At 42.8% G+C, this 27,181-nt stretch overlaps 1 protein-coding gene and 1 long non-coding RNA gene across 4 annotated transcripts in view; one reads left to right on the forward strand and one right to left on the reverse strand.

Moving 5' to 3' along the window:
* LOC110210926 (uncharacterized) overlaps window positions 1-9,781 on the forward strand; it is a 26,065-nt gene extending 16,284 nt beyond the window's left edge. For both annotated transcript variants that reach the window (XR_002325222.2, XR_002325220.2), the window contains 2 exons: window positions 3,704-3,813; window positions 9,190-9,781. This is a non-coding gene — a long non-coding RNA (uncharacterized LOC110210926). The remainder of the gene's footprint in view (window positions 1-3,703; window positions 3,814-9,189) is intronic.
* Window positions 6,766-26,440, reverse strand: RNF41 (ring finger protein 41). 2 transcript variants are annotated; one of them, XM_020990023.2, is made up of 7 exons: window positions 26,212-26,440; window positions 23,077-23,261; window positions 14,977-15,088; window positions 11,640-11,911; window positions 10,696-10,831; window positions 10,289-10,392; window positions 6,766-9,537 (listed from the first exon to the last, which is right to left on the reverse strand). In XM_020990023.2, exons 3-7 carry the CDS (start codon window positions 15,064-15,066, stop codon window positions 9,186-9,188), a joined length of 954 nt encoding a protein of 317 aa, XP_020845682.1. In that variant the 5' UTR covers window positions 15,067-15,088; window positions 23,077-23,261; window positions 26,212-26,440; the 3' UTR covers window positions 6,766-9,185. The 2 variants fall into 2 exon arrangements, with proteins under 2 accessions (XP_020845682.1, XP_020845683.1); XM_020990024.2 differs by having other exon boundaries at window positions 23,045-23,261.
* Between the last annotated feature and the right edge of the window lie 741 nt (window positions 26,441-27,181).

Consider the following 27,181-nt stretch of genomic DNA (forward strand, 5'->3'; position numbering starts at 1 on the left):
CCTCCTATTGGTTTTAATTTTTACTTACAACTTCACTAATGTAAAAATATGTTTAATGGGTATGTAAATATAAAGCCTATATCAGATTGTGTGCCTTCTTGGGGTGGGAGGGAGGAAGGGGGAGACAAATTTTCAACTCAAAAGCATATGGAAGTGATTGTTGATAAATCAAAATAAATTAATAAAATTAAAAAAAATTCTCTCTCCTGGATCTATTTTCCAGGTTAGTTGTTTTTCCAATGTGATATTTCACATTGTCTTCTATTTTTTTCATTCTTTTCATTTTGTTTTACAATGTCTTGATTTCTTATAAAGTCACTAGCTTCTATTTGCTCCATTCTAATTTTAAAGTATTTTCTTCTTCAAGCTTTTGGACTTTCTTTTCAATTTGGCCAATTCTGCTTTGTAAGGCATTCTTCTCCTCACTGGCTTTTTGGACCTCTTTTGCCATTTGGGTTACTCTGTTTTTTTAAAATTAATTTTAGTTTTCAACATTCACTTCCACAAGATTTTGAGTTCCAAATTTTCTCCTCATCTTGTCCCTCCCTCCACCCCAAGATGGCATGCATTCTGAATACCCCTTCCCCTAATCTGCCCTCCCTTCTATCTCTCCCCCATTTATACCCTTCCCCTTCAATTTTCCTGTAGGGTAGGACAGATTTCTATACTCCATTTCCTGTATATCTTATTTCCCAGTTGCATGTCAAAACAATTTTTTTTAACGTTTACCCTGTCCCTCCTTAAAAGTGTTTGCTTCCAATTATCCCTCCCCTCTATCATCCCCCTGCTCTCTTGTCCCCTTCCCCTCCTATCTTCCTGTAGGTTAGGATAAATTTCCATACCTAATTGTTATTCCTTCCTTAAGCCAAATCTATGAGATTAAGATTCACTCATTCTCTCTCACCTTCCCCCACTTTCCCTCCACTGTAAAAGCCTTTTGTCTGTTTTACGTGAGGTAATTCACCACATTTTACCTCTCCCTTTCTCCTTCTCCCAGTATAATCCTCTCACCCCTTAATTTTATTCTCCAGATATCACCCCTTCATCTTCAACTCACCCTGTGCCCCCTATCCATCTGTATCTATATACACATTCATATAATTTTTCCCTTCCAACTACCCTAATACTGACAAAGGTCTCATTAGTTACAAATATCATCTTTCCATGTAGGAATGTAAACAGTTCAACCTTAATAAATCCCTTATGATTTCTCTTTCCTGTTTACCTCTTCATGTTTCTGAGTCTTATATTTGAAAATCAAATTTTCTGCAACTCTGGTCTTTTCATCAAGAATGCTTGAAAGTGCTCTATTTCACTGAATGTCCATTTTTTTTTCCCCTGAAGGATTAGACTCAATTTTGCTGGGTACATGATTCTTAGCTGTAATCCTATCTCCTCTGACCTCCGGAATATCATGTTCCAAGCCCTCTGGTCCCTTAATATAGAAGCTACTAAATCTTGGGTTATCCTGATTGTGTTTCCACGATACTTGAATTTTCTTTCTGGCTGCTTGCAATACTTTCTCCTTGATCTGGGAACCCTGGAATTTGGCTACAATATTCCTAAGGGTTTTCCTTTGGGGATCTCTTTCAGGAGGTGATCAGTACCTCAGTGGATTCTTTCCATTTCTATTTTACTGTCTGATTCTAGAATATCAGGGCAGTTTTCCTTGATAGTTTCTTGAAAGATGATGTCCAGGCTCCTTCTTTGATCATGGCTTTCAGATAGTCCAATAATTTTTAAATTCTCTCTCCTGGATCTATTTTCCAGGTCAGTTATTTTTCCAGTGAGATATTTAATACTGTTTTCTATTTTTTCATTCTTTTCATTTTGTTTTACTATGTCTTGATTTCTCATAAAGTCATTAGCTTCCAATTGCTCCATTCTAATTTTTAAAGAAGTATTTTCTTCAAGTTTTTTGACTTCCTTTTCCATTTGGCCTATTTCGCTTTTTAAGGCATTCTTCTCATTGGCTTTTTGGACTTCTTTTGCCATTTGGGTTAGGCTATTTTTTAAGGTGTTATTTTCTTCAGTATTTTTTTGGGTCTCCTTTAGCAAGCTGTTAACTTGTTTTTCATGATTCTTGTATCACTCTCATTTCTCTTCCCAGTTTTTCCTCTGCTTCTCAAAATCCTTTTTGAGTTCTTCCATGGCCTGGGACCAATTCATATTTTTCTTGGAGGCTTTGGTTGTAGGAGCTTTGACTTTGTTTAGTCTTCTGGTTGTATGTTTTGATCTTCTTTCTCACCAAAGAAAGATTCTATAGTCAGACTTTTTTTTGCGACATTTGCTCATGATCCCAGCCAATTACTTGAGTTACAAACTCTATTAAGGTAGAGTTCTGCTTCCAGTGTGGAGAATGTACTGTCCCAGGCTTCGGGGGTTTTGTGTAGCTGTTTTCAGAGATACTTCTAGGGACCTGTAAATTTTCAGTTCTTCCAAGGTGGTATGATAAAGGGTGAGCTGTTTACTCATTTCCTCTGGTCTGAATAACCACAAGCACTTTCTGCCTTGAACTGTGAGGAGGATATCCTTTACACCACCCCTACAAGCTCTACCATGCCAACACTCCTCCTCATCCCAGGATCGCCAACCAGAACTGTGACTCAGGTTCAAACATGGGCAAAGCAAGAGAATCATACACCAGCAAAGAGATCCCTGCAATCCCCCTTTGATCAGCCACTGGATTCCCCCTCAGTCTGTGGGCCAGAAGCTCCAGAAGCAGCTGCAGCCCCAAGGCTGTGCACAGGGACTGGGACCAAGCTTCTCTTACCACAGTCACAGACTTTTCTTACTGACCTAAGTTGTCTTTGCCATTCATGGGTTGAGAAGGCTGGAAACTGTCACAGCTGCCCGCGGATTCAGTCCTCTGAGGGCTGCTCCAGCCCTGCCCAGCACAATATACCCTTCCAATCAACCATCTAGGTTGTCTTGGTCTGGAAATTTGTTTCACTCTTTTTATGGGTTCTGCTGCTTTAAAATTTGTTTAGAGCCATTTTTTTACAGGTATTTGGAGAGGTTTGGGGGCAAGCTCAAGCAAGTTACTGCTTCTACTCTGCTATCTTGGCTCTACCCATCATGGATATTGATCTAAAATTTTCTTTTGTTTTCTCTCTGGTTAGGTATCATGATTATACTTGTACTATGGAGATTAGAATTTTCTTATTACTGCCAACAATTCATGTAAACCTGGAATTGTTCTTTGAATGTTTGATAGAATTCACTTGTAAAACCATCTGGTTCTTGAGTTTTTTCCCCTCCCTTTGGCAGTTTGGTTATGTTTTGTTAGTTTCTTCTGTTAATGGATTAAATTATTTCATACCTGTTAAGTATTCACCCATTTCCTCCACTTTTACTTTGTTCTCAGGTTCAAAGAATTCTAGGCAGTTTTCATTTCTTGAAATGTAGTATTCTAGGTTATTTTGGGAGGGAGGTAGTGGGGAGATACCTACCTGAGGATGGGTCACAATTTTCAGATAGTTGGATAATCCTTATATCACCTTTTTCCTTACCTGTTTTGGAGGTCAGCTTTAAACATACACACACCACATTTCATTGAATAATTTTGTTTGGCCCATTCTAATTTTCTGGGCATTCAGTTCTTCAGTAGTTTTCTACTGTCTATTCTGAGATGAGAGATTTCCTTGCCATTCTTTCTTCCCTAGCTCATCCATTTTATGTCTTGTGTTTAATTTTTTCCCAGGTATTTTTGGGAATCTTTATAGCCAGGATGTTTTTTTCTCCATGCTTTGGTTGTCCTGTAGGATCGCTCTTCCTCACGGTTTACCCTATGGACATGTCTCAGTGCACAAGGTATTTCCTCATAGTTTTTGGTCTTGGGGGGTGGGGGGGCAGGGATGGACAGGGTGGGAGAGGCATAAGAGGATACATGCTTGTGCTGGGCACTTTTCCTTAATTCCTGAATGGCATGGGAAGGCCAAGATTAGGCTCTTCCTTCAAAGGACTCCGGGGTTGCTATTGATCTGGAATCTGCCTACAGCCTCCTTGCCACAGGGCCCTAGGGGAGATACTTGCATTAGCCTCTGACTTCAGTTCTTCCCCAATATTACTGGACTTTCTTCACCCAGTTTTGGGGTCAACCTGGGTGGTTGGCCTTTTTTCCTGCCAGATAGATCTGGGCCTCTCCAGTTGCCCTGAGGCTTTGTGCAGACATTTTAATATCCCTTGTCTACTTCAGTGCTCCTGCAAGATTCCAGCAGTCCTTCTGTGCACCCCTAGGCTGAGTGGAGGAGTCTGTAAGTGATTTGCCATATTTTCCCAGTTAACGGTGCATTTTAAAATTTTACTGTGGTGTTTTGCAAGGGATCTGGGCTCCTCTGGGTCCTAGTCTGCAACCATCTTCCTACAATTCCTCCTGCAGAGTTCAGATTTTTAAATTCTCTTATTTTCTAGGTCATTAAAAAAAATACCTCGTTTCTATTTTTCAGCTATATATACATATATTTACTTATTTATTTATCTTGGAGTTGTTTGTTCCATGCCATTTTTCAGAGTCCACGACTTGGGTAATGTTTCTCACCTGTTTTCAACCCCTTCTCCAGGAGTGTTACCCATTCTCTACTTCATTTCAGCTAACTTTCTTAGATTCATTCTTACAGTCCTTATATCTAATTCATTTTTTTTCTTCAGGGGTTCTAATTGTTTTACAGAAATATTTTCTTCTTCTGAGATTTCCTCTTGGGACTCTCTTAAACCAAATTTTATCATTAGCAGTGTTTCCCCCCCACTATTTGTCATCAGCCTACATTCCTGGTTGAGGATTTTCTGCCCCTTCACACCATCTTGGATGGTGTAACTAGGTCCTGTCTCCCCGATGCTGTCCCAGAGTGGGACACTACTGTACTAGAACACTACTAGGTCCTGCTCCTGCTGCAACCTGCGGTTTGTTCCCAGTCAGTTCTCCAGCCTAATGGGGCCCCAATCAAAAGGTCACATTAGTGTCCACCACATCCCCTCATACAGCACCAACCAATGAAATGCACTGGCTTCAGGCCCTGGTCCCTCCTCTGAACAGGATGTTTGTAGGCTTCGGGCAATTTCATAGTGTGGTCCTGGAATGAATATATACATATTTACTGCTGTTTCTCTAGTTTTATGGAATATTTGTTTCATCTGAAGCTTTACTGTTCCTGAAGTGTTTCTCAGGGGAGTGTAGCTTAGTTGGAACCTTTCACATTGTAATCTTTGCTAGAAGGCCCCTGTCCTCTAAAGCTGGCCTCTCTGCCTTCTGAGGGACCATTATTATTTGTCCCCTTTTTAACATCTTCAGTATTTCCCCTACAGACTTACGCACTCCCACATTATCTTGAAACTGTGTGTGGAGGGGAACACCTTGGCTCTTTCAAACACATGCTTTAGTCTTCATCCCAGTGCATCATATCTCCATGTCTTCATGCCTGAATTACAATAATCTTCTTCTAACTTGATTCCTGTCTCCAGTTTCTCCATTTCTAGGTTTGTCCCATATATTTCTGCCAGACTGTAAAACGCTTTCATCAAATAACTTCTCTGCTCAAAAAGTTACAATTTCCTATTAGTTTAAATCCAAACCTGAGTTTAGTGTCCAAGTTCTACTATCAACTTTAAATTTCACTTCTTCCCCAAACATCATCTGAACCTCAAAGCAAGGCTATATGCATCATTTGTTCCTTGATCAATAGCAAAGACTTTTGCAGTCCTCTCTGATAAGTTTTTGCCCCTCTGCTCCTACATATAGATCCTTTAAATACAGGACAGGGTGCCTTTGAGATACAGCTAAAGCCCCTAAAGGCTTTTAAAATACCATCTTTTTTTTTCTCTTAGAATTAACTCACATTTATTAATAACTTACATTGTAAACCATAAAACATTTTTAGGCTTACAAAGCACGTTCCTCACAACAACCCTGTGAGGTAGGCAGTGCAAGTATCATTTTTGATTTGCAGATTAGGAAAATGAAGCCCAGAGACGTTAAGTGACTTTTCCAAGGGGTCACACAGCTAGAAAGTATCAAAACTAACCACTGAACTCCAATCCTCTGACAAGCCTTTTCACACTTACAAATGCAATGTTTCACAATCACATTTGTATAGCGCCTCCCAGTTCCCTAATTGCTTTGTGTCCCCATGGCCAAAAATTTTTGTCACCTAGTCGCCAACTTACTTTTGATAAGCCTCTCCAAACTGAGCTACATTGGTCCTTGGCCAACAAATTCAAGTCTCTCTTAAAAAAAAAGAAGAGAAAAAAAGGCCAAATTAACCACCAATTTGCCAGTTTTGGCTTCAAATTTTGGGGGGGAGGGGAGGGAGGGAGGGAGAAGTCCAGAATCAAAGTACTACTGAACAGTATTCCAAAGACTTTGCCACAGGTTTTGGAGACAATTCTGAAAATGTTTTGAGCAACAGCACCCTCACAAGAAGCAAGGTCACTCCACGTCCCTGCTCCTGACCCATCACCACATTTAAGGGAATAGCTCGGTCACTACATTCTGGTCATCTCATACTCATGCAGTGTAACACCAAAGAGATTGTAATGTTCTTCAGAGAGGGATAGGACTTGGGATTTCATTAGTAGCAGGAAGCCTTGCATAAGGAAACTCTTACTAATGCAGGTCAGAACCTTCTCGGCAAATCTAACCGTTAGCTGGTTAGAATACTGAGATGTTAGGTAACTAGCCCAGGTAACACAGCCAGCAATCGTTCACAGGGCAGGTCTTTGTGGCTGCAAGGCCAACTCTATTGAGTACGTCACACTCTTCTTGGAGACAGCTGCTATTTATTGTATCCTCAGGTTGCCTCTTCATTCTATAAGAATGATCAAGGCAAGTGAAAGGGGGTCACAGTTCCCTTCTTTAGTATAGAAAGTAGGTAGCCAAAGCAAAGGTGACAGAAGGGGGGGAAGTTCGCATTGTAGGTATCAATTAGAGACAGGGAGGGTCAAGTTAGGATTCGAGGCCTTGGATATATGATTCACAGCTAAAAACAAGGGGATTGTATGAAGGTAAAGATACCAGTCTGTGTTATAAACATGTAAGTAGCGGCAAAAGAGAAAGGGATTTAAGAAAAGCACCCAAAAACGTCACATGCACATACACATCCCCTCAAAAAGAAAAAAAAAAGCGTGACCTTTAGAAACTTACACACTGGAGACCAAAACAGGTTATAAAGCAAAGTAGCATCAAAGAGTTAAAAAGGGGAGAAATAAAGGGCAAAGGAGAAACCCTGGTAAAAAGGCTGAATTAAAAATTTGGTGAGTAGAGTAAAAGATTTATTAGGAATGCAGTCAACACCATGAACACAAATATAGCCAGAACCTGTAGACACCAGCGTGAGGGATGGAGACTGCCAGAATCATGATTCCAGATTAATTTTTGGGTTTCAAGAGAAAGATGGCATGAGTCTTGTGGGTCAGATAGCAGGAAACTTACTAGCTACAGTAATTACGCCTGGTAGAAAAGCTTCTTCTAATTTCTGAGCTTCTGATGGGAGCTAGAACACATGCCTGTCCTGTCCAGTTCTAGAGACACCCCTAGAAGGGGGGCCACCCACCAACTGCAAGCAGGCCTACATAGAAAATACCAAAGACAAGAGAAACTAAATGGATATGAAAGGACTGACCTCAAGCTGTGCCTTGAGAAGGAAAACAATTGTCCACCCACCAGCTTCCAAGCAACCAGCAGCCAGTTCAGAGTCCGAGAGCTGCCCTGGGTGACCAACTTGAACCTAACCAATGACAAAGTGGCTATAGTAGCTTGCCCAAACCCAGCCTCACAACTCAAGGGAAAAGAGAAGCTCGTCTTCAAAAACTAATGCTACAAACTCCAAGGAGTCTCAGGGTGAGAAGGCCAGAGGCTCCAGCTTTCCAAATGGCTGAGACATGTTGGTCTTTCAATAGACTTTAATGGGGGTTAAACAGAAGACTAATCTGGGAAATCAGGGCTGGAGAGTAGACACATAGATAGCTCTCTTAACCAGCCAAAGGTCATTGTGTTCACCTATGCTCAAGCAAAAAATCAGAGGTAAAGAAGGGGAAGAACAGGGCCCACCCCAACCCTCACATCCAGGATGATCCCCCCACAAGAGGAACAGCAAAGGAATGATGTTTTTAATTCTCATGGGTTTGGGAAGGAAGTGTGGATGAGGAGGAGAAAAGGGAAGCCTTTTTGGTCTTTTGGGGGGGGGGCCCAGAAAAAAAGAAAGAAAAAAATAATGTAAATAAATTAAACACCCAAAACTTGGTTGAGTGGGAAATGAGAAAGGCCAGAGGTGACTCACTCTTTTTTTTTTTTAACAAAACTCACCAAATGGAGAGATATACAAACAGAACAAAACCTAAAAGCAAATTATTACAAAAAATACTGAACCACAATCACAAGGGAGGGGGAGGGGGACTCTGGAAACTACCATTGTTGCCCTAACCATAAAGGACATCAGCTCACCCTATTTTGGCAAAAGCCAGGCAGGGAAGGGCTCTTTCCTGGCTGCACCAACCCACCCCCCCACCCCCAAACTCCCAGAATCCATCATTCTATTTATGAAAAGGGGAGGACGGAAGAGAAGCCCTGCTGACACATTTCAGTACCCACTCCCCAACCCATTCAGCTAAAATCTGCCCTTCGCCCTCCCCAAGGGTGGAGAGAAAGATTCCCACTTGGCACAGAGGTCATGAGCACCATCCCCACCCAATCCCCAGTCACCAGAGCTGATCAGTTTCCATTTGGCATCACTCACCACTCCTATGTCTTTTCTTCTGACCTTGCCTCACCCCTTCACATTTCCCCATCAATCCTGCTGAGGACCAGAATGCCTACCTGCTCCAACCCCTTGGTCTGAGGTGGTGCTATACCTCACCCTCTCCTCTAGGAGCAATGGACGTTTTTGTGCCTTGTGCAAACATCTGGACCTAGGGCAAGTAGAGGTGGGGACCCTTCCAATCAGACTGAAAATGTACAGAAATTTGGGGGAGAAGGAGGTAAGAGTAATAGCATCCACATCTGGACCTCCCTCTTGGGCACACGGGGCTAGAGGTATGAGGGAGGAAGAAACTAATGCCCTGGGGCACTTTAGTGCCAGTATAGAGTGGGAAGCTGGGGCTTGAATATAGGCAACTGGGGGTGAGAGGGACATGCCCAGTGGAGTGGTGGGGGTTCAGGTTTCCTTCTCACTTTATAGTCTTGCTGTGTTTTCCTAGATTTCCTCCACACCGTGCGCAAATATCATGACAAGCCCTGGTTCCTGCACCATGTCATCCCCCATGTGTTGGTTCTCACAGGCCATCACCACCACTGCCTGCTTGCCAGGGATGCGTTTGGCCACGTAGTTCTCATAGTAGCGCCGGTTCATCTGACGTGTCTCTAGGGTAGCCAGGCCCTGGGGCCAGCTTCGCTCGTGGGCATTTTCAATGAGCTCATTGACTATGGAGGCTGGGCAGCCGCTCTCCACCAGAGAGCGCTTGATGACTGCTTGCAGCACGGCATCCGGCGTGGAGATCATGCCACCCCAGCGTGTCACCCGTGCTGGCTGCAGGGAGTTGACCCACCTGTGTGGAGGGCAATTTAGGAAATCATTCTAGCTCCCCTTCCCCCAATCCAGGCTGCCCTGGACTCTATGCAACATTACAAACACTGGACATAGCCCATAACTTCTCTGAGCCTAAGTTTCTCATCTATAAAATGGGGACAAGAGCATCTCCACTGGTGTCATTGTGAGAAACAAATGAGATGTGGAAAACACTCTTTGCAAACTTTAAAATGGCAACATAAATGTGAGATATTATTACACTATGTGCAAGTCTTAGCTTGTGTGTTTATCCCTTCTTTCTAAACCTGGCTCAGTAGTTCTTTCCTTGCTTTGCTCCACCTCATTTCCTGTCCCTTAACACTTTTTTCCACATATTAAACTTTCAGACGTAGAAGAGCCTTAGTAAAAATGTTCACTCTCATTTGTGCTTAGGGTGCATTTTAAATATTAAGAAGTTGTAACTCCTGGTCGTATATACTGTCTTCCCTTAAACTATGAGCTTCAGAGGAGCAAAAACAGCAGTTTCTACCCGTGTATAGAGTCCAAAACAGAATTCTGGATGGTCAATGTAATCTAAGCCACCACCTTTGGTAGAACAACCTAACCCAAATCTATATCAGGGGAATTCTGTGTTGAAACCGAAAACCCATCTTTTCTCTCTATTCTTGCCTTAGATCACCCCTGCCAAGAAGTCTTCTTTCCCTCCCAAAGCCCGAGAAACAGGGTTTCCTCTGTCTAAGGATTGCCCTGAAGTTGGGGATTCCACTTACTCCAGGATTTCATTGTATTCAATGGTCTCCTCCAGGTTCTGCAGATTGGGATTGACGCTACGGATAGCACGCATGTACGCCTTCAGCAGCTGAATGTCCCGCTTCTGTTGGAAGAAAGGAGAGCCAGGACAAGTTAGAGGAAGCAGCAGGCAAAAAGATAAAGGGCAGTTCAGCTTAGGGGGATTTTGAGGGAGATAAACCATATGAGGAGGGGTGGTACTGTTCAAGGTAAGGACTCTCAGCAATAATTGAGGGGAAGGGGGAAATCGCAGGGACTCTATCCTTCACATTCCATCCTACTCATCCGTATGACAAAGTGATTGGTCTTCTCATACATATGCACCTTACTCAATGACAGGACTGTTGTTGTTTTAAACAACCCCATTCCCCAAGCCCCTTAGACATACCTGCTCTGCAAGCTGGTGCTTATGCTCAGCTGACGTCTTCTCTAGCTCCGCAATACGAGTCTGTTGCTGCTGTACCACTGAGCGGAGATGCTTAACGCAGTTGTGGTTGGGCAGCTCATCTTTGGGCATCTCCAGGCTGCAATCCCAGGGCAGGAAGAGAGTATGACAGGGGGCTCAGTGGCCAAGACTAGGCTTCCAATGCCCAGCCCCACAAGGAGACTGTGAGTAAGGAGTCCCATTCCACTGCAGAAATGTGCTGCGCAGGCTAGAGCCTTCTCCCAGTCAAAGCCTTCACACTTCCTACAGCTTTTACTCTCGTATGTTCCCTTCTGCTGTCCCTTTTTCTAAAAACCGTACCCAGATAGTGCTGTTCTCTCTTCCCGTATGTAGACCCCAGCTATACAGTTACTCTTTCTCAGAAGCCCTCCAACCACTGCTACACACATAACCAAACTCTGCTCCCTGACATTCCCAACCCACACTGACCCACATGAGCTGGGACGAACAGAGAATCAAGAGGATGAGGATGAGAAGGGTGAAACTTAAGCGAGATAAGAAGACCCCTGATGAGGATGGGGAAGAAGAGGGAGAAGTGCAATCAATTTTCATGGCTCTAAAAGATTATTCAATAGAGTTAGAGAACTTGCCTTTCACCATATCAGTTACAGGAAGAGCAAGAGGGAAAGGGTCAAAAATTCTCTATGAACGTTAAACTTTGGGAAGGACACTCGATTTGGGAAGCCTGGAGGACAGAGGGAGCCAAGAAAGACACGGCACCACTTTGCCTAGAAATCTTGTAGGCCAAGAGACAACTGTATTTTGGCATTCTCTGGCTACAGAGGCAGGCTAACCCTCATTTGTCTGGATTCTGGGAATAGTAACAGGGAGATGGAAGAACCTCTAACTCTGTTGACTGGAGGCAAGGGTCAGGTGGAAATCCTCACCCACAGCCCTGCTCGCAGGTGACAGGCCGCTTGGGGTTGTGCTCGCAGTCACTGAGATGAGACATGAGGTTGTCCAGCCGCACAACGGCACTGCAGCCAAACACAGCGTTGTCACAGGCAATCTGTAGTTTTGACAGCATGTTCCGCATGATCCGGGGGACGGGGCGCAGGTGGGCAACTGTCACTACACTTCGGTCTACCGGGCACGTCTGCTGCTGAGAGAACCACTGGGTGATGCAGGCATTGCAGAAGGCGTGCTCACAGTGAGGGGCCTGGCAGGGAGAGAGTTACCCAGGAGAGTCAGCAGGGCCTGGGATCAGTGTTGGCGCCATTTCCACAGACCAAGCCAGTCAGAACTCTCCTAGGTAATGCTATTCAAAAGTTCCCAGGAATCACAAAGGCTCCCTCCTTCTCCCCGCCAAGTACAGATTTTTATGATCTAGCCAACCGAGACTAAGTGCCCTCTGGGGTTGAAACAGGTCAAATCAACAAATACATATTGAGCATCTACAACACACCTTGCACTCTGCAAGTTACAAAGAGCTGCAATCTATTCCCTGAAGAAGTTTATAATCTAGTTGGGGAGATGGAACATAAACAGAAGTTAAATAATAATGACTTAAGTAATTTTCAACATGAGGGAAAAAATGTCACAAGGCAGTATATGATTAACAAATGAATTATAAAGAAAATAACTGATATAAGAGGCTAGAATGGTTGGTGAGTGGAGGGAATTTTGTGAGTAGAAGTTTCTGGAATGGAGAGGATTTGGATGGAAGAAGGAGGGGTCATTCCAGGCAAAAGCAAGGTGTATTAAAGAAATTGATCAGCCTTGCTGAGGTTAGGTGAGTCTCCTTCTAGCCAGACCGAGGCTTTTTTCCTTAGGAATGTCAAGGACTTCGTAGGTGTTACCTGAAACACAGTCCCTGGCTTGGAACTCGCCTATCCCCACTGTCCAGGTCACTCTGCTACCTTTCTACTTGAGACTCCTCTGCGGATGTCCAACACTTTGTGTTAGCCTCAACAAAGAGGCCACCGGGGCTTAAGACTAGCCTCTTCCTTGACTTTATATTTTCCACTTCAGAAAAGATAAAGATTCCTCTTGTTCTCGCCCTCTCCCTTCTTGCTGCCCAGAGAGCCTTTCAAAGTCCTTAGGGGCTAGTAATTTTAATAGGAAAAACCCATGGGCCTTTGTGAGGTCACCACCTAACAACCAGGCCCTGCTGGATACCAGGGAGTGCCTTGGTTACAAAAAGGCTGCAGACACAAGTTTCTCATACATGAGACACACTTGATCCTCTCTCCTAGAACGAGAGGAACATTTACATGGTTTGCTCTGCAGAGCAAACTCTTGTCTGGAGGTGAGGGGTGAAATGATTCATGCCATTTTAATCAATCAAAAACATTGCCTACTAGTACCAGGCATTATGCCTGGGGATACAAAAAAAGAGGCCAAAAACAAAGTCCTTGCCCTCAAGGAATCTGCAGTCTAATGGGGAAGACAATTTGCAAACAAAGAGATAAAGAGAAGATAACTAATAGAGGGAAGGCACTAGAATTGAGAGGGGTTGGGGAAGGCTTCCTTTCCCAAAGATAGGATTGTAGCTGAGACTTAAGGGAAGCCAGGGAGGTCAGTAGTCAGTTACACTGAAATTGAATTTGTTCGGACACTGCACCTTTCCACCTCTGGGTGTCTGAAGGGACAGGGAGAACAGGTAATCCAAGAGCTGAAGCCACAGGGGCAGGAGATCCAAAGAATCCTTTGTGATAAAATTATGGGGACTACAGATCTCTCTAAAGTAGTCTTCCAACTTGAGATTCTATAGGTCTGACTGGGGAGCTACTAGTTTCAGAAACGGGGATTTACTTGCCCTAACCCCAGGTGTCACAAGACCATACCTTCAATTGGCATTTACTAAGTGAGAGCACCAAGGATTCTAGAACAGGGCATCTTGTGGTTAAGATCATTAGGAATTCATCTTACTCATGCTTTCTGGCTGGTACTTTAACTTCTCACATCTGTCAGACACAAGTGACTGATTTGTAGAAAAAGGAGGAGTGATTTAGTGGCAGGGAGTGGCTTCTTTATCTGTCTCCACATAGCCTCACTACATGCAGAAGCTGGCTCCATAGATAGGTCTCAGGAAGGAAGACAGGCAGGATGACTTCTAGACCAAGGACTGACCAATTAGGAGGCTCTGTGAATCTTGTTAACTCTCCCAATCACACATGCTGATGACAGGGGAGGTAAATAATCACCAGGGGCAGGCAGCAGCCAGCAAGGCATAGGGCAGAGCACCAAAAGGATTCTCACCTGTCAAGATCTATAAAATCAGAGTTCCTATTACAGGGGCCAGAGATGAAGCCATGGACAGACAAGAAGAGGGCCTAGCTGGAAGATCCTGGCCATACCAGCACAGAGAGAGGAGCTAAAGGAAACCTGTCAGGAAATCTAAGCGTGGTGTTATGACTGACACTCAAGTAAATGTCTGTAGGTAACTGTGGAAACACATCGTTCCAGCCATCTATTTAGGTTCGCAGCTTTATTATTTGAGGATTGCAGACCCAACTTTATTCCATCCATGGAGAATTTTTTTTTGTTATTTCATTAACTCCAACTTTAATGTTTAATTAGAGCTTCTTTGCTAACATATATGTCATAGTATTTTATTTCTTCCATTCACCAGCTAATATTTGAACTTCCCAGAAAAATCTGATAGGGAGAGAGACTGGATCCATTATTAAATTTTGACAGAGGGAACCCCCAAAAGAGAAAACTCCATCTGCACCTTCTCTGTGACACTTTTAGAGAGTTAAATAAAACACTGAGAGGTTAAGTGATCTGCCCATGGTCATACAACCAGTATCTCAGAAGTGAGACTTGAATCAAGGTTTTCCCGGTTCTAAGGCCAGGTCTCTATCCATTCTACTTGGATCTTCTCCCTTCCTCAATTAATACATGATATTTGAGGGAAACAGAGCCCTGACTTAAAAAACAAATAGAGGGACCCCCCCTGGGGCATTCCACCTACTCAGGCAGGCCTTGGGGGGGTGGGGGGTGGCTGAGGTCTACTTCTCTGTTACCCATTCTGTATTGGAGGACATGAAACCATAAATTGGGACACTTTTGTTTCAATGTTGGCTTTCCTGATACTCATGGGGGTTCCATTCTCTGGGCCTCAGCATTCCATGAACACTATTGTTTCTCAATGTAGAATGGTTCAGGATACACTGAAGCCTGGAAAAACAGGAACTACCTCTCATTATCCCAATTCAACAAGCACTGTGCGAGAGACACAAACACAATACCCATTACTCTTCCACTCTGCCAATTCACCTGTACTGGCTCCTCCAGAACTCCACTGCAGATAGGACAAATAAGGTCTTCATCAACATCCCCCTGGAAACGGGCTACATCATACCCCATGTCTCATCACAGAGACTAAGCCCTGCAGGGAAGAGAAGAGAAGCAACATTACAGGTAGTCTACAAATGGGCCAGACCATCTCTCTCCAAACCAGGGGCTGGAGCAGAGCATATATATTTGGTTGGTAATTTAACTTCTTACCTCTGTTAGATATGACTAATTCTGATTTGTCAAGTGAGGGAGACAGATTCCTCCTCAACCACTTTTTAAACTGTGGTTATATAAACTCAACCACTTTTACACAGAAAGATCAACCAGTTCAGCTCAGCCTCTGCCTTCTCTCCCAGCATGGTATCGCTCCTGTCTTCTGGCAGTGACTGCTTTGCCCACCACCTGCTTTAATTCTCCTCCACATATGCTGAAGGTGAAGGAAGAAAGGAAGTAGGAACTCCCTGGTCCCCTCATTTTCCCTTTTTTTTTTTTCAGCTAGGCAATGGGGTTAAGTGACTTGCCCAGGGTCACACAGCTAGTAGGTTATGTGTCTGAGGCCACATTTGAACTCAGGTCCTCCTGAACCTAGGGCCAGTGCTCTATCCACTGCACCACCTAGCTGTCCCTGTCCCCTCATTTTCCAAAGAACACAGAGTTGCTGCGATAAAACTTCTGGGAGTTTGTAGCCAAAAGTAGGGAAATGTAAGAGCTGGGAGATGTGGGGAGGTTCACTCCACCCTAAGGTTTCATCCTCTTCCCTCAGGGTTTGTACCTACTGAAAAAGGTCCATCAGTATCACTGACGAAATTCCCAGCATACTCAAAGCTGACCTACAAGTAGGTGTTGGGCAAGGATACAGAGGGAAAAAATAGTGTCCACCTCAGATGGAGTTTTAATCTGTAGTCGGGAAGAAAATCCAGCATACATGTACAAAACTGAACACACTGCACAGTACACCAGAAATGCCTGAAGTGAAGTTTAATAAGGGCCTGGCTTTAATTAAGCCCTGAAGAGGGAGTGGTCTACCAGCCTAAGAGTCCCTGAATACCCTGACAATAATGAAAGACAAAAACCACTCACAACTCAAGTTCAAATCTGACAATTTCGGTCTTAGGTAAGAGAATAAGAAAAATGTATTAGAAAGTCATCACCTGAACATCTGGCTTAGAAACGGCCATCCAAACAGCCCCTGTGTGGAGCCTGGGGGATTATCTCCAGGCACTTTGGCTAATAACGCCCAGGGGGCACATAACTACCAGTACAGATACCTGGAAATGGGTCTTCAGGTATGAGGTAAGTAGGTGGCCTAAGCCACAAGAAAACGGGGGTAATGGGTGGTGATCCAGCAGACAGGGCTGACTGGACACTGAAGATTGCTGTCAACCAGAGGTACCCTTTGGGGACACAGACTGATCAGCACATGATGAGTCTGGCCAGAAATTTCCCCTAGGTCCTAATTGGGGGGGAGAAGGGGAGGAAGGGAAGAGGAAGGAGCTGCATAAGACCCTGAAAGCTGTGACTGAAGCCTGGGGTTCAACTCAGTTTGGTTTGCAGACACTGTCCATGCTCGATGCAGCTGTCAAATTGATTTTTCTAGAACTCGGTCTGACCTTGTCCCCTCTCATTCAATCAACTTCACGATCCTTGGCTTCTAAAGCCCTTCGTGATGTGACCTCCTCTTCTAACACCTTACTCCCCTCCCTGCAGGCCACAAACCAGTGATGCTGGCCTCCTCATAAAAGACATTCCATTTCCAGATATTTTCGCTGGCTGTTTCTCATGCCTGGAATTCTTTCTCACCTCTGCTTCCTAGCTTCCTTCAATTTTCAGTTGAAATCCCACCTTCTGCAAAAAGCTTTTCCCAATCCCCTTTAATGCTCTTCCCCCCCCACACACATTCCCCAGTTTATCCAGCCTATGTCTCATTTGAATACAGTTGCTTGCATGCAGTCTCCCCTTTAGACTGGGAGCTCCCTGAGGGCAGAGACTGTTTTGTTTTTGCTTTTCTTTGTATCCTTAGGGACAGGACAAAGTAGTAGGGTTCCAGTCACACAGAAGGCACTTAATAAATACCTGCTGATCTGACACCAGCACCTTGTCTAATCAAACACAGGAATAGATCAGAAAGAGGAGGGAGTCTTGGGGCAAAGTGGCACCTGGCACCCAAATTCTTTCCCAACTTACTATGGGAAGTTACTTTCTGTTACCTTTTACTACTCTAAGATCCAGAAAAGCTAGCTAAGCAGAGAATGAAGTGGGCTGGATACCAAAGAGATCAATCCTTCAATCTACCAATATTGATTATGGATGTATAGGAGGTGATCTTAAAAGAACCAAAAATAAAACTCCAACCCAAAGCCTCTTGTAAAAGATTTTCTGTATCCCTAATTTGTTGAGAAGGCATAGTAGTGGGAGAAAGTAACTCATACTCTTTTGTTTGTGCCAAACAAGAGCAAGAAATTGGTATTACAGTTCCTCCCAAGGAGTCAAAGTAGGGTAAAATCCATGATTTCAAATCTGAATAAATCTATATATTTTTTAAAGTTTTAGTTTTGAAATTTTTTCAGGCTACTTCAATTTCTTAATTGGAAATATGCTTTTAAAGTGAAAGCTTAAATTTTTAAAAATTAAAATAAATTTTTGAATGCTTAATTTTTAAAGTGACATCAAGTAAACCAGTAGAAGGCACTTTAGTATGTGAATTCAGAGATTAAAAGTACAAATATGTAAGAGAAAAACATTTTCTTCTCTTCAATTAATTCTTAAATTAAAAAATCATTTGGAAATTTTTAAAAACAGAAACTTTTTTCCCAGACTTTAAACTTAAGAAAAAAGAAAAGCTGAAAACTGAATTAGCTCCACACTCAAGCTTTCCTCTTAATGACCTGGCTAAAATAGTTCACTTGTTTTTCTTTGTCCTCTCATCTTCAGCAATCATAGATGAGTCTGAGGAAAGACAGTTAAAGTCTTCTCACAGAATAACAATGAAACCATCATTGTTGGAGCACCTACGTAAAGATTTTTAAAGATACAGTATCTCCAAGTTAAACATATCCAGTTCATTCAACCATTACAAAGCATCTAAATGTGTTATACAACCTGATTTCCATATACTTCATCTTTGTCAATGTTGCTGGTAAAATTTAGTGTCCAAGAAAGGACAGACATGTGGTCTGACCAGTGTAGTGTACAAGGGATAGGACTTCCTGTGCTTTGGACACTAAGCTTCTATTAAGATATACTAAGGTTGTGTTAACAATTTTAACTGACAGCTTCTTCCAAATCATAACAAAAATATTCCACTATCTATGTTTAATCTATTGAATTTGAGACAGTTTACCTCCTGCTTTCACAATGTTTGAAATAGCTTTGATAAAGAAAATAACCAAATCCTAACTTTTTTCTAACGTAGCTGCAAAATCTAGTTAAATGTCAAAATAAATTGCTAGTGTATAACTTTTAAAAATGTAAAAACTTCATTAAGAGTCTATTAAAAATATGAGTGGTCTTTTTGCAGAAAAAAAAGTGATTAAGAAGAATCTTCTGGACTGACACTGAATCTAAAACCAGGAAAGAATTGAGATATCACCTAACTCAACTCCCCATCTCAAATGTGATCTGCCTTCATCTGATGTTTCAGATTGACCTCGTCTGGATGCTGTAATGTCTCACAATGTCTGTCTAAATGAGAAGAGTGAAAAAAAAAAACCTCCAAAGTGTTTCAATATCTCAACTCAGAATTCAATTCACTTCTCCAATTCAGACAAAATCTACTAAGGCTTGACATCCAGTTCTTTTCCCTGACACACACCTTCCCCTTGTCAACCCAAGAATCTCCTGGGAACTTGTAGTTTCAGTAGTTTGGGTGAAATCCTGCTCATGCCTGTGAAGATCTTCTTTACAAAAGGATTTACCTCAAAGAGTTTTTAAAATATTAAAATTCTCTTAACCCACAAGGATCTGTGATCACATTGATTTGAAGATCTCCTCTAAGGATACCAGCCTAGTTACATGACTCTTGTTCATGTCTTTCCACAAATTTGCCATAGTCATCCACCTATTTTCACTCACCATATGACTAGCTCATCTTCTCTTTTGATCTTACCATCTGCTGACATCTTTTACTCCTGTTTTTCCAAGGTACTTATCTGTTCTCTGATGCAGCCAGATCACACCTACCATATGCCTTTTACCCTCTATGTAACACTCATTTTTAATTCTTTGGATACTTATATTCTATGTCTTACAGATACATAAGTTAAGAACTGGTATTAAAAAAGATTGGCTTTTGTTTCTGAGAGAAGTTTGGGGTTACATAAACTTTGAATTTTCTTGAAGTCAATCCAGCCCACTCTTCTTCCCATTTAATTCTGAATCCAACTCAATTTGGGTCCATTTGTACTGGGTTTCTTTCTCCTCAGATATACAAATGGTGGAAAAGTCCACCCAACTCCAAGGCAATCTGGGCAAGAGACATTTGTCAGCCACTTGATACTATGATCAAGCCAAATCATTCCAAGTGATTATGGATCTCTCCTATGAAGCTCAGAAATGTTTTGGGGCTTGATGCACCAGTATCATTTATCTGCAAATAGAAACAAACATCTCATTATCCAATTCACACTGGTCTCTGTGACAGATTTTCTCCACGTGAAGTGTCAAATACCGTTGGCAAGCATACATCTTCTCATATATACTCCTCACCTGATGCTTGGATCAGAGGCAAGTCGAAAAGGTTCTATTGTTAAATCTATTAAGAAACCTTAAATGATTTTGATGTATGAGTGAGAGCCTTTAAAGTGGTTTTTGCTCTACAAATTAAGTACTATTTTGTAACCAAATGATAAGCACAGTGGGGCTTTGTATCCTCAACAGCTTTCAGTAAATCGTGTGGTGGTAAAGTTAAAGGCCACTGTGGCATCATGTGAAAAGCCCATCTGTTCTCTACTTGTACAGTGTATGGAAAGAACTCTCATGAAAATTTTGTATATACAGAAAAGTAGATAGATAGGTCAGCTTGTCTTTTTTCAGGATTAATAAATGTCTGAATTTTCCCCCACAACTTTGGTTTCTTACCTTTCAGATACTTTGTAAATGATCCCTCAATGCCTTCCTCTAAAACAGATCTACTCTGTGTACACTCATCTATTACAATCCACTAGATCTTAAGCTCCTTGAGGGCAAGGAGGGTCTTCTGCCTCTTTCTGTATCCCAGCACTTAGCCTGGCATACAGTCGGTGCTTAATAAATGTTTACTGAATTGAACTGAATCTAATCCAGCTGCTTTCCTTGTCTTCGTTCATTTTAGGGTTTCTTCGACTTCCTTTTATAAGTACATTCAGGACCATGATGATACCCATGTGTTAACATAGCACACCAATAGTAGAGAGTTTTTCATGATATCTTTGCAGATCTTTTCTATTCTTTTTGTTTGCTGTTCCCCTTAAATGACTTCAGAATGACTGCTTCACTAGGTCCCTTGCTATACTTTCTTAAAACTGATCTTACCCTTCTCTACTTTTAGGCAACACCTGCCTTGAGATGTCATTACTCTCCACAAGTCAAATGTTTGCTCACTGGGACGTGTTTTTCAGGTTGATTTGGTCATCTCACTGTGGTGATGGATTTACATTAGTTAAAAACCTGTATAAAATCATAATCAACGTCCGTGCCCTTTTCCTTTACTATCTTTCATTACCAATAATTTGTTTGATTTGGTCAGGACTAAATTCCATGGCTTTTCATCTTTATCACTTTTTCTTCTAGCTAAAGCTAACTTTGACCTTTGCTCTGATAACTTGGCAGTCTGACTGTACAGAGACAACCAAGTCAGAAATGACTCCAAAAACAGGAAGGAAGGGAAAAACCATTTACTAAGCACCTACTATGTGTCAGGCACTGTGCTAAGTGCTTTACAAGGTACCCAAACTTTGGTGGGCTGTTCAGTTACAACCAATGTAATGCTTTGTGATGTTATTTGGTGCCCACTATATCTGGAGCATATTGGTTCTTTTCTCAAATAAGGCATTAATGACAAAGGCCTACACAGAAGCTTCCCAGCTCTACAAGTCTTTGACCTCTCTCATTCTTTTATTCCTGACCTACATGTTTCTCACCAACATCACCTATTCCAACTTTTACACCAAAGTCACTGTGTATCAGATGATGCTGATTTGAATGCACGAGAATTTTCTAGTTTTTCCTAAGAAATTTCTCTACTTCCCCCCTGAAACCAATGTTGGTGCATCAATCGCAACTATTTTTATGGTAATTGTGAGGGGTAAATATTGGGTGTCCCATGAAACTATATTTATCACTGCTGCTGGAATAAAACCAATTCCCTTCTTTGTCTCTCTAAAAAGTGTCTGTAAGCTATTCCTCTGTCTAGCTAACTGCAACCTCCTTTTCTGGCTTTATTTATAAGGAAAATGACAAGATTGATGCAATCTCTCCTTCAGCATTGAGTATACCTGCTGATCACAGGACTGAGACTTCTCATTTAGATTACCAACAACCAAGGGAAACATCCTTTGCCATTTTTTCTGCCACCATCACTACAGAGAGCAAGGTGGCCAAACAGGAGTGCGGGCCATTCTGTAATTTTCTGTTTCATGGGTTGCCATAGACAAATAATCCCTTTTCTACAGGTAAGCCTACTATATTTTTTTTAAAATTTTATTACTTTTTTCTAATTAACAAGCATTTATTTTTTTCTCCCTTCCACCCCACTAAACAATTGAAAGAAAAACAAAAACGTGTAGTCAAAACAAATTCCCTCATTGGCTGTGTCCCAAAATGTATGTCTCATTCTGTATTTTGAGTCCGTCACCTCTCTATCAGGAGGTGAGTAACAAGCTTCAATTTCAGGCCTCTGTAATCATGGCTCATCATTGCAGTAAACAGAGTTCTAAAGTCTTTCAAAGTGGTTTTTCTTTATAATGTTGTTGTCATTGTATAAATTCTTCTCCTATTTCCGTTCACTTCAGTCTGCATCATTCATAGAGGTCTTTCAAGTTTCCTTTGAAACTGTACATTTTGTTTCTTATGGTATAGTAATATTCATATGATTTGTTTAGACATTCCCTAGTAGATTGGCATTCCCTTTGGTCTTTGCTACTACAAAAAAAAAAAGCTGCTGTAAATATTGTTGTACATTTCAGTCGTTTCCTTCTTTCTTTGATCTCTTTGGACTAAAGCCCACTACACCTAACAAGATGGTTCCTTAGAAAGCACACTCAGTCGGTTGTTAAGACATACTCGAGGGGCAGCTAGGTGGTGCAGTGGATAGAGCACTGGCCCTGGATTCAGGAAGACCTGAGTTCAAATCCGGCCTCAGACACATAACACTTACTAGCTGTGTAACCCTGGGCAAGTCACTTAACCCCATTGCCTAGCAAAAACGAAAACAAAAAAAGACATACTCAAAACCTTGCTACCACAGTAGACTCTGACTTCACTTATGCTCTGCTAACACTAGTAGCCTTCAAGGTCCCAGGTAGCACGGCCATGCTTCCATGGGATATGAAAGCAGGACTTTGTAGAGGCTAAACTTCCTTTGTATATTTAAAATATAATCCCATTTAGAAATGAGTTCAATTTGTACACAATTTTCTAGGAAATACCTAACACATAAACAAGGAACAACTACATTAAAAGGCCAATTATTTATCACTTAAATAACATTCTGAACACTCAGAATAGAAACTCTCCTACTCTCTCTGCGCTGTGCTTGGGAAGGTGGGAGGGTAGAAGGGCATGATAAAAGGAACCTAAGTCAATTCCTTTTTCCAAAGGATTTATCATCTAAGATGCAGCCTTAGGCCTACTGGCAGACAGGAAGACACATATGAAAATCATTAAGATTTCCTAGGCAACTAAAAACAAGTGAAAATGAAATTAGGTTCCAGAGTGTAAAACGTTGGGAACAAAGAGCAAAGAAACAGGCAAAGTTCTGTGGCATGAATCAGGAATTAGGGTTTTGGACTGGAAAGACTGAACTCTGAGGAAAGGAAAGGACATGGCTTGCTAAAGGGGAGCTGAAACTTACAGCATGGTCTTGAGCCAATGGTCTGTCTTTACCTGGCAGGTGGCGTGGGGCAGGGTCCCTGTTCACAAGGCTCCAGCCCCCTCACGGCTCCACTCAGTGCCTCGCATGATATGCTCCCAGTAACCCATCTTGTACGTTATGCTCAGACTCATTCTTCCATTCTGATGATGAGCTCCATCACCAAGGGGATGGTTGTGATGTCATAATCAGGATGGCTCTATTAATAGGAACAAGGAAAAAAAAGGTAAGTCAGGGAAAACTTGACTCCACTCAATGGGGGGGTGGGAAGGGAGGGAGAACAACAGACTTGGAAGTGGTAACCAAATGGGGAGGATGAGGCAGTTGTGTCAAGCATGAGTTTCCAGTGAAAGGCCTCCCCACTATCAGGAAAAGGGGTTTGGATATATAATCAGTCACTGTGGAGGAGGCTCAAACACAGGTTTCAGTAAAAGGATAGGGAGGAGGAACAAATTAAAGGGGGAAAAAAAGGAAGAAAAGAGACACTTTTTGCAACAGACAATCATTTGTGTTTTCAGATACTCTGTGAAGAAATGTAACTTCAATTCCTAAGAGTCATAAGCCTGCCCAGATCCCATACTACCTTCACATTTCTATCATTTTTTAGAGTTTACCAAATGTTTTTATATCCATTGCCTCATGTAGAGAGTACTTATCCTCCTTCTAAACAGAAGTTACAAGACTTTACTTACAGGCTATGAATTTGCTCAGATGTCAGTCAATAAGCATTTATTATGTGCTTCCTATGTATCACTGTGCTAAAGCCCTAAAGGGACAGGAAACACACAAAAAAACTTTCTGTCCCCAAAGAACTCACACTCTAATGGAGGAGACAAAATCCATGTAACCTGTATGTAAAACATGAATATAGGGCAAATGGAACATAACCTCAGAGGGAATATGCTAGTAAGGGGGAAAGGGTTGGGGGGGGAAGGGCAAAAGGTGATATTTGAGCTGTGTCTTGAAGGAAGTCAGAAGGCAAAGTTAAGGAGGGGGAGCATTCTAGGTGTGCAAAAACGAGATGAGAGTTGGGGAATGCTTGGTTCAGATATTCCCCACTTCCCAGTTACTCAGAAAGTGAACAGGCTTTACGATAAGAAAGGCTGAGGTAATTCAGGAGGAAGTAGTCCTACAACACTAGGGAAGACTAAATGATTCAAGCAAAGAGGCCTAATTTGCATCAGACTCAGGCAAGAGATACAGGTAAAAGCATTAAGGAGAAAAGGGATAAGGCCCCATCACAACTTTTTGTACCCTAAGTATATTTATCTATATGCCAAACACCTACTTTTCATGTTAAATAATCTTAAGGGGAAGTAGCAGAGTCATCATTGCTATTATGTATAATGACGTATATGTTTCATCTTCTGAGCCTAGACTAAATGTCAATTAGTTTGACACTGGTCTGCAATAATGACATAAGTGTAGTAGCACTATTTAAACCAGAGATTGACTCTCTGATAAAAGGGTGAGGGCAGTGCCATTCATAGTCTGTCACCTCGCAGGTTCTTTGGTATGAAAAATGATAAAGCATGGCCCATTCTCCTCTTTCAGTACCAAAGAAGATCCAATGTCTTGCTTCTTTCATTCAGAGATTTCCTTTCATTTCACAAACATCCTATGAGTTTTAGAGACTGATCTGTTCAATTCACAGCCCAGGACTAATTAGAAACCTAAAATCAGTGATTCAGCAGACACTCACCATGCCTATAGTGTTTCTAAAGACTATGTCACTAAACCAGCCTCATTTTGCCCTTCCCTTCTCCCCAGACAATATTTCCCTAGGTATCACAAATCCTACAATTTCTAAGTCCCCTTGGTCAGGCCGGGATGACATAGTATTTCACAATTTTCAAAAAAAAAAAAGTACAGAACTGAAAGACAGGAGGCCAGAGTTGTTGTACTGATTCTGCCATGGCTCTCTAACCTCAATTGGGTCAGTTAATGTCTTCATACTTCCATTTCTTTGTTTTGTCAAATGGAGATAATAACACCTTCCCGTTCCCAATGTATGGGTTGTTGTGAAATTCAACGAGATAGGAGAACACACACAGAAACATAACTAGGTGAGATGGTATGTTATCACAATTCATAAGAAATATGAGTTGACAAGTTGGAAGGGCCAACTTGCCTACAAAGGGCATCTAGTCCAACCTCAACCTAAAGCATAAATCTTAATAGGGAACTCGCCAACCTTAGGGCAGCCCATTTTGATTTTGGTCAGCTCTAAATGCTAAAGTTCCTGTATGTTAAGGTGATGTGTACTTCCCTGTAAACTTTATCTTATTATCACCTAGTTGGTTCAAGAATTCTGCCCTCCAAGTATTGGGGAATCAAGGTGGAAATGGTTGAGAGGGACCAGAGTCTTAAGTTGCTTCTTCTTTTGAATTGGAAGGTAATCTCGGCTGCATACTCAAAGAAAATAACACAACTAAATTAATCATATACCTCCTCTCAGAACTTGCATCTTGTAGACCTCTTTTGGTTCTACAGACGTCCTTCACTATAAGTTGAGCTAGGAAAAACTCTTCTATCTTTCTTGATCTTCCATTTTGTTGGCCTAATTAAATAACTTCTTTTGGGGCTACCTGAGCACTGATAGGCAAAATAAGCTGTCGGTTTCTGGCTGTTAGCCGATTCCTCTGAGAAAGCCCTTCCTCCCATCTCACTAGTCTCCCCTCAGCCTCTGGTTTGGGAAGATTTCCTTGCATTCATATTTAAAGGCTAGGCAGAAAACCATGAGTAGGGACGGAAGAAATGTGGGATTCCACATTGGAGTAGGAAGGAGTGAGGGAGCAAGGAAAGAAGGCTCAGTTACCCTGAAAGTGAGTGGAAAGTGGGTGAGGGAGTAAAAGCTGGAAGGTCCCAGGTAGGGAGGTGATTTCCGGCTCCCAGGCTTGCCTCATCTCTCCAGCGACGTGAATCGCTGCCCACTTAACAGCACTCTGTTCTCCAGTGCCTCCAGCCCACTCACCCCCAGCTTTTCTGCCTCTTCAGGTCCCTCCTCCTCCCCCAGCCCCTTTCACCTCTCACCCAGCCAACACCACTCCTCAATTCTGATCTTCCCCACCTGCCCGCCCACCCCTCCAAACCCCGACTCCTCCAGCCCCACCTCCCAGACACCTCGCGCGCGCAGGCGCGGTACGCACCGTCCTGGGAGCGGTTTGGACCCGTCGGTCCCTGGGCTCGGACTGGCCTGACCTTGCCTCCTCGCACTCCGGGCTCCTGCTGGAGGAGAAGCGGATGCGGCCGTGGGCTGGGCCCTAAAGGCCTCTTCCCCGTAGCTCCTCGGAGAAGGGGAAAATCCAAGGGAAGACTCTTAGCCCAGTCCGGATCTGTCCAAGCCAGACTCTTTGCTCCGCCTCCCACTGCTACGCATCCCACCGGAAACACGTCGGCACGCCACGGCACGCCTCCCAACGGGCTCTCTGGCCGGAAAGGGGGAGAAGATTCCCGCCTGGCCAATGAGAAAGGTGGAAGGTCTCGCTTGGCCCGCCTCCCCTGACCGGAAGTTTTTGTGATTCCGAAAGAGGGCAACGTAGCTGACTGGGAGGGGAGAGGACTCTACGTTTCCCCCAACCCCGCCCCCCCCATCTGGAAAGGATATTTTGTTACTTGAAATACCTCGAAGGGTGTCGTCAGGGGGTGGGGCTCCTTCCTAGAGCTGCTCGAGTGCACGTGTTTCGCCTCGCGGGCTTGTTTGGCTGGTGGAAGGTCGTGAAAAGAGCTTCGTTTGAGCTGCGACTTCCTCTCCTCTTGGCTCTTTCTTTTGGACTCCTGGCCTCCTCCGCCGTCCAGAGGTGTCTGCTGGTCTCTTGTGTTCCCATGCTGGCTCCCGTAGTCTTCCTTATCTCTCCAGCCCAAGGTCGAATCCCCTTGTCTTTGAGAATAAGGCCTATCCGTCTCCGGGGGAGGCCAAGATAAGTTTGGGTGAAGAGATCTTTTCGGAAGTCACACTTTTATACGCTCCCATATACCCCCCAAAAGATACCTCCTTCCCAAGGACGCTCTTTGAATGTATTCCCTCTGAGAGGTCTCAGGGACACAGATGTAGGGAACATGAGGAACCGAGGTCGACAGTGCCTGAGGGAAACAAACTTCTTAAATGAGCACAGCCCA

Source organism: Phascolarctos cinereus, unplaced genomic scaffold, assembly GCF_003287225.1.
Source record: "Phascolarctos cinereus isolate Bilbo 61053 unplaced genomic scaffold, phaCin_HiC Scaffold_1;HRSCAF=81, whole genome shotgun sequence".
In the NCBI taxonomy this organism is placed as follows: Eukaryota; Metazoa; Chordata; class Mammalia; order Diprotodontia; family Phascolarctidae; genus Phascolarctos; species Phascolarctos cinereus.

Excerpts from the sequence above, each read along its gene's own strand:
- RNF41 (XM_020990023.2), bottom strand. The coding sequence starts at position 15,066 with ATGGGGTATGATGTAGCCCGTTTCCAGGGGGATGTTGATGAAGACCTT. Across the intron at positions 11,912-14,976 it reads TTCTGGAGGAGCCAGTACAG|GCCCCTCACTGTGAGCACGC; the intron begins GTGAATTGGCAG and ends TCTCCCTGCCAG. Across the intron at positions 10,832-11,639 it reads ACCTGCGAGCAGGGCTGTGG|CCTGGAGATGCCCAAAGATG; the intron begins GTGAGGATTTCC and ends CTGGGATTGCAG.